A 7,940-nucleotide genomic window follows, 5' to 3' on the forward strand; every position below is an offset into this window, starting at 1 on the left:
TGGAAGACAGTTGTTGTTGCGAAACGATTTGACTTTTGTAAGCAAAGTTATGTATAAAACAAAAATGTTCATTATTGATATTGATGTTATTCTTTTACGTGTTAAATTGAATTTCCCACGATTAAGTGTTTCCATAATAACTTTTCGTGTAAGTATCAAATCGTTTCGCAACAAAGATGAGCTGCTTCCTTGCTAAATTTGCTATGTAGCCAATGTATTCATACGTTTTTGATGCTTATTGGGAAGCGTTGTGGAGCGTTTTTCCTAAAAGTTACTGTTTTCATATCGATTTTCATACAAACTTCATATTGCGCGTGCTCACTCAAATTACAACCAAATTAGCTAAAAATTTAGGATGATTGTTAAAATAGTAAATGTGATCGTTTGAGCACAGGGGAGCGAAAAAGTCAAAATTTGAATCAGTCTACTGTACATGCTTCGGAGTTTCTTTAATTCAAGACCAATAACGATGCCGACCACGTCCTCACAGTCAATAAGGATGAAGACAGGAAATCAGTTCGACACTCATTGCTACAATATGAATCCTCTGCATCTCCATAAGCGCACTGGAAGAATATTATGTTGGGAAGGAAATATATTGGAAATCGCCTTGGTAAGCGACTAATTATTCCTTAGGTTAAATTAATTAAATATTTCTTATGTTACGTTAAAAATAGGTTTGTAAGATTATCACAGAAGTCTAAACAGTAATGCAAAGAGCAGTACATTTTTCAAATCAAAATCTTCCACATAATGTACATATTCACATCTGAATTTCCAGAACATTTTAAATAAACAATTACAAAATTTTCCACAAAATAGTCAATTAAAAGCAATAAAAAATAAGAAAATATTCTTAAAAAGTACAAACTAATTTTTTAAGGGGAGCTTTTATATCAGTCATAAGATATCAGTAAGTCGGTCGATTTTGTCAACTGGCCGGATTTATCAACATAAATCAAGCTGCGAGTTTACTAACCAGGGGATTGAGTCAGCCTGCAAGGCAGCGGAGGATGTCAACTCATTAATGAATAAAATAGCCGAAAATATGTACCCAATTATTATCAATGAACTGTCTGATTGCAATGTCGCGTCGCATCGTGCCGTTGCGTCTACTTTGGCTTCACCCTTACGCTACCAGTCATAAATCTGAAAAAATAAGATGCAGAAGACAGCATGTATATTAGAAATTATTTCAACATTAGTTGATCTTAATTCTTGAGATTTGTACCCCAAAAACCCTAGTTGAGGGTTAAGTCAGCCATTGTGGCAGTCATTTTTTTTATTCTGACGTAATTGTCCATAAGTCATGGACTAAATAGAGATTTAGACTTTATCTGTAACAGTTACTAGTTAAGTCAACTGGCCGAATGTTTTAAAACGAATTGTGTAAGTGATGGGTTGTGTTACTAGAAAGTTCCCACTGAGTATTTAGATACAATTAAAACGTCTCCATTTATGCTACCAATCAGTGCAATTTGAAAATCCAAAATCAGTCCGTTAAGCAAATATTTGAAAAAGATGTCTATGGTAAAACCATATCGCCAGATTTCAAATGGCTGCTTGAAAAAAGTGTCTGCAAATGTTTGATTAGATCGAAAATTATCGCTTTCATTAAGAATAGACCAAAAACATGACAAATCCACCAGCATGTTCAAGCGCACTATACACTATACTAACGTATGTCAGGTACGTATAAGACTCTCACTCTGATCGGTAAATTTTCTTATTTGTACCAACTGATGCGGCCATCCACCGTAGACAGTTAATCAAAGCATATTTTCTGCTAATAGTCTGGCGTCTACCTTACAGAGGTAGTTTTGGGTAGATCACAACAAACGATCGACGTTGATACCTGTTGAGGGGACGTTCGCTTAAATGGCTGTAAGTGTGCCATAAGCAAGTAGAAAGTAATTAGTAGCCATTCGAAGTTGTTTAACCATGGATTTGCTGCATAAATTTACCGCACTGTTGATTATTATAGTTTCGGTGAACTTAATTAATTGTGATCAAATCCTCCTGGAGCAGAGATATAGTGATAGAGAACTTGCGTCAATCGGATCGTGCGTAGTGAAATGCGTTTCGAATAATCTGATGAAATGTTTTGAAAGTTGCCTAAACCATACCGTCAATTTAGATGGCTTCAGGAAAAGTATCAGCTTCAATTTTTTTGTTGAACTAGTGTGTCGTGAAAGTGATAAAATTGTTATCGATATTGAAGGAGGGAATCGAACCGGTAAATTGTACATTACCAATACCTATGGAGTTGGCCAGGAATTTACAATAATTAGTGACGAATCGCTGATTGAAGTGCTTGATCTACACCCTGGACAAGCCTATCATGTTCAGTCGCTTGTGTTCGTATCAAACAGCGAATATTTGTTCACAAACCCGCTGACGCTTTTCCGAACCATGCCTCTCAATTACATCCCAGGGGCAATTAACAACATCAAAGTGATCGGCTTTGAGCCCAGTGTACAGGATCAGACATTCTTGGAAGCCACTGTGGATTGGAAGCCGACGTCCGATTTGGTTTGCCAGTACGAAATCTTACATTACTCGCTGCATTCGACAAATTTTCATCCAAGTCCAGTTCAAGTTCATCAGTTCGGAGGTCCGCACAGAACTACGTTGGAGTTGCTAGAATATGACACGGATTACGAGGTTGCCATTCGAGCAAAAAATCCACCCTACGAAAGTAGTCTACGGTGGTTGCCTTTCCGTACACCCAGTTGTGTGGAGGTGCACAACCACAGTCAACTCTGTGCTCCAGGAAGCATTTCGAACCTCACTGTAAACTACGAACCACTGATAAACAAACAGTACAAGTTGAATATTTCCTGGGATGAACCTGACATTACACCGGATAGCTACGAAGTTCACGTGTACGACCTCAACCCAGATATGAGTGAAGATCTGGTGAATTCCATTTCTCTGAACGTCACCGGGAACATAACATCCGTTTTGGTGGACTCGTTCCACATTGAGGGTACACAATTCGAGGTGTATGTCGTTGCTCACGCAAACAACCGCACGACTTCGCGGAACATACTATCGCCCATACGACACCCACAAACTCCTAGAGCTCACTGGATCGATGCGCTGATAGTTATCATCGTTATCTGCGTGGTGATCGTAGGAAAATTTTTGATTCCTTTTTTATGGAAGCGTTTCGGGCGGATCAAAGAGTACGATAAACCTCGTGGCTGGAAAGGCTTGGAACTGAGCAGTGATATCGAGATACGATTGGAGACCCTGGAAAATGGGGTGGAATCTCAGGTGCTCGCTGGTGAACTTATTGCACCGATCAACGACGGTATGGAGGTGGGCTTGGAGCAAATTCAGCTAATGGACGTATTGGGTGAAGGTGCTTTCGGGTTGGTCAGAAAAGGGCTGCTAACGACGGCATCCGGGGAACAGCGGGATGTGGCCGTTAAAATGCTGAAAGAATGCCCAACCTTGGCTGACATAAAAGCATTTCGTCGAGAGATTGAAGTGATGAAATCGGTTGGCAGTCACCCAAATTTACTTTGCATTATTGGACAGCATACCAAGAATGCCACTAAAATGATGTTATTGACGGAATATTGCAGTGATGGAAATCTTCTGAATTATTTACGATCGATTTGGAACAATATTTTGAAATTCCGTTCATCATCAAGTTCAGTATTCGATGGGTGTGACTCGATCAACGTAGATACGACGCAAAATTCAGGATATGAAACACCAAGAGAGTGCTTTGAGTTTGATACGGAATTCCCTTTGGTGGTCGAGAACAAACTCTATCATGTTCAGCGTAAGTCTTCAACTCAATACGATAACCAGTGCTATTTTGAAGAAGCCGATATAACCAAATCGAATGTCACAAGCGTGAGCAACCAGCTTATGGAGTTCGCGAAACAGATTGCACACGGAATGGAATTTCTTGCGCGAAATAAAGTTGTTCATCGTGATCTGGCGGCCCGAAATATTTTGGTACTAGATGGGACGGTGGTAAAAATTTCCGACTTCGGTCTAAGCCGGGATATTTATCAGGAAAACATGTATCAAAAAACGACCAATGGAAAATTACCGATCAAGTGGTTGGCATTGGAGTCGTTGACCCATCAGGTCTATACTTCGCAGAGTGACGTGTGGTCGTTCGGAATAGTGTTGTACGAGATCTCTACCTTGGGCGGTAATCCGTACCCAATGCTCGAGACGGGTAATCTGCTACTGGAGCTGAAAAGCGGTTACCGAATGGAGAAGCCGGCAAGCTGTTGCGAGAAGTTATACGAGCTAATGATGAGCTGCTGGAGACCGATACCGAATGAAAGACCAACGTTTAAGACAATCAAGGATAAATTGGAGAAAATGATCGAGATGAGTCTGGTGGAGAAGAAGCCTTTGATTGATTTAGGATTGATTGAATAAAAAGTAAAGTCACTAGTTTAAGAACATTATAATAATTGATGGCCGAATTGAATAAAATAGGTTGAATCCAATAAATATTTTTAAAAACTAAATTTTTTTATAGTGATTTATTTTTTGAGAAACGATTCAAATAAACTACTAAGTTTGGTTCGACCTTAAGGGTCGCTATGTTCACTGCAACAACCATATACACACAGAACTAAACAGAAATCGTTCATTGAGTATTTTTTAAAATACATGAACTAATCTGTCTAAATGGACAATATTAGTAGTTATTTTAAGGCCGCGGGGAATTAATTTTTATTCCTTTGATTGAAGTGGTCAAAATATGCATACGATAGTTTATGCGATCAAACAAACGTTTTGTGAAATGATTGTTCCCATAACATGGCGTAAAAACCAGGCTACTGCGTGTGGTAAAATAGCGCTAAAGAATAATTGTAGATAGGGTAAAAGACCCAATAGTGGAGAAACTAAGCACGTTCCACCACTGTTTCTTCGCTTACACCACAAAACAGATAGGTTTCATAGAACATACTGCAAATTTCAAAGCAGGCTTTTTGTGTAGCAACAATCGACGAACGGTACTCCCGTATATCCAAGGCGAAAGATAGAGACAGCAAAGCATGCGATGCTGCTCTGCCTAATGCGCGTTTTTCAGTAAAGCTTGACTTCCACCGCTAGGCTCGCTAGCGTTCCAAAATCATGGAAGGACCACATTCCACAGCAAAGATGCCTATATGTTATGTGCTTACACCACATCTATATTTCATGTCGCTTACCTTAAGTACTTATCCAACAGCTCACCAATTTTATTTTAAACGAAAAGTATTCAAAACGCTGCAGAAACCATTATTGTTACCTAAAATGATACCTCCAATTATTGGTGCAATGTTCCTTTAGTAGCGGTATTTTTTAATTTGTGTTCCTATAGTTACGAATCCCATTGTTTTCTTATGGGACTCGCAACTATTGGAACACTACCGCAACTATTGGTACAACGGCGAGAAAAAGATATGGTAATTTAGTGATACTTTACCGATTTAGAGGAATTTTCTTATCTGTTTTCTTTTATTTCGAGTAATGACAGGTCAACAAACTTCTAGATAATATGGGTTGCTGCGTTAAATACGTAGATTTTGTTAAAATAACACTACCGCAACTATAGGAGCACCCACGACCTGGGACGGGACTTGCAAAGAGGAATAAATGTAACTTCATCTGCAACCAGCAAGCGCTGCCACGAATTGTCAGATGCAACCAGCACCTTTTTGTGTAAAAGTATTGGTATCCCTCAAAAAGTATTCCGAATGATTTTGTTTTACGAGTACTTTTTCACTTTGAAAAGTATTCTAGAAAAGCCGGACAGCTTAATATTGAACTGTTATGAATACGTGTTTTATTTCCGATAGGAAAATCTTTATAAAAATAAGTTTACAAATCCATAAATCACAAACACTTTTATTGTGCTCAGAAGATTCTACCCGGGATTTAGGTGAAACACTCAAGGAAACAGTTGAGAATCGATGATCAACTGTGATGAAAAGAAGAACAAGTGTCAAAACAAGGAAAAAGAAGCCGTCTTTGCAGGTCTCGTCTCAGCCCACGACTATCGGATCTCTTGCCCTAGTTCCAACGATTTATTGATGAAAAAGGAAATCTTTTGAAAGTTCGAGTTTCCGGGAAAGGTTTTTCGGATAGCTCTTTCCGTGAAAATTAAAATTATGTGGTAAAGATAAAATTATGTGTGGAAGATTTCGTGTTGCAAAGAATTTAATCAGTACCGTACGGGGATTTTTGCACTATTCTATTACAGCATTAGAATGGTTCTGTAACAAGTGTGCAAGCAGTTACCGTTTTCATGTGTTGGCCAAAGCCCTCGTTCCAAACAAATTTTAAGCAAAAATGGTTTTAATATTAGTTTGTTTTTATCCATAACACATCTTAATATTTAAATAACACTTTGGTGCATTTTTTGTTGATATTTTTGCCTGCTCTTTTGAATCTTACATCAATGTCCATATCATGTTTTATAATTCAGTTCTGTCCGGGTAAGGTAATGAAAAACATGATTAAGAATTGCATTGCAATTGTGAAAACTATCCAGGTAAATGTGCTCGAAATATACATACCAATATTATCAAGCTGAGGTACAAATAACCAGCCATTTAACACGCACTAATTCTTATGTGTTAAGTCCTCAGTGGCAGAGCTCTCCTGTCACGCAAAAAATAAAGCTAGATTTTCGTTCTGATATGCACTTTTAGAAAATACCCATAAATTACTACACTTTAGAGGAGGAATGTGGATTTAGATAAGTGTGATTTCCCATACACAATTTTGATATGCTTTTTAAAAAATGTAACACAAATGGCTAAACATTGCGTTACATAGTTAATGGATTTTCATTCTTCTTTTATATTACACTTCCTTTTGAATGATCGCGATTGTCTTAAATCAAATCAAAACTTTTGGCGACAATATTTAGCAAACAAACATTATTTCATTGATTCAAAAGAATGTAAACGTTTATCTCCAGAGCTACACCTCGATGGATGAAAGCTTATTTTGTCGGATTATCCAGCATTTTACGAAGGCTAATGGCCGCCACAATCATGCTCAGTTTTTGGTAGGGTGGACGCAGTTTGAAGTTTGGGTTGTGTCGTCTGACTCAAAAACGATAAGTTTTCATCATTATGATGATTAATTCATGATGGTGATGATCGCTACGATGTCAAACGACACAAGCCAAACGTCAAATCGATTGCACCCTACCAGAAAATGAGTTAAATTTTGGCGGCCATTACTGCACGTAAAATGCTGGATAGCGTGGATTTCACAAGAAATCCTTGCTTCAGCAGGAACTTGCATATTAATTTTTTATTACAAAATCAGTTACACCCAAATCATAAAGTAGTCCTTAAATACGACAAAGTTAAACGAAAACCTATGTTGTGCTTAATTAGTGGAATGTGATTGTCGAAAAAATACGAGACAGGTTTATGCTCCATATTGCAGCAGGTAATGGAGATACGTCAACTTATGCGATCAAATGACCATTTTTCCAAAAACAATTATCGCCATAACTCGAATGTTTCCGAACAAAACATTCATATTTTTTCATGGAGCATATGTATAACCGTACGAAGAATCCATATCCGCAAAAAAGTGAGTTTTGGTCATTTTGGCTTATACGTCAACTATGTGATCATGGGCAGTCCTGCTAAATTAGACCACCGGAGGATTTTGATAGACATGCCAGGGCAGTCGCGCCATCAGCACATATTGTGCAGCAGCTGCTTATTTCATGTGAATTGTGCAAAATTTTGAATAAAATGGTAGTCATTTTGAGCTAAACCAATTTGGATTTCATGTGTATATAATTTTAAATTAAAAAGAAAACCATTTAATATGACTTACTTCAGCATTTGTTTTTCAAGCATACATCACTTCAAATTCAACAGAAGGTTGTTTGATTTGCTTAGTTATATCATTTGATGATCAATGGTTCATCGTTTTCGTTCCAA

At 37.9% G+C, this 7,940-nt stretch overlaps 1 protein-coding gene across 1 annotated transcript; it reads left to right on the forward strand.

The window, feature by feature from the left end:
- Positions 1–1,891: 1,891 nt before the first annotated feature.
- Positions 1,892–4,505, forward strand: LOC134214401 (tyrosine-protein kinase receptor torso-like). The gene has a single exon (XM_062693810.1). It carries the CDS (start codon positions 1,942–1,944, stop codon positions 4,411–4,413), a length of 2,472 nt encoding a protein of 823 aa, XP_062549794.1. The 5' UTR covers positions 1,892–1,941; the 3' UTR covers positions 4,414–4,505.
- Positions 4,506–7,940: the final 3,435 nt, after the last annotated feature.

This window comes from Armigeres subalbatus, chromosome 1 (genome assembly GCF_024139115.2).
Source record: "Armigeres subalbatus isolate Guangzhou_Male chromosome 1, GZ_Asu_2, whole genome shotgun sequence".
Classification (NCBI taxonomy): domain Eukaryota; kingdom Metazoa; phylum Arthropoda; class Insecta; order Diptera; family Culicidae; genus Armigeres; species Armigeres subalbatus.

Excerpts from the sequence above, each read along its gene's own strand:
- LOC134214401 (XM_062693810.1), top strand. The coding sequence starts at position 1,942 with ATGGATTTGCTGCATAAATTTACCGCACTGTTGATTATTATAGTTTCG.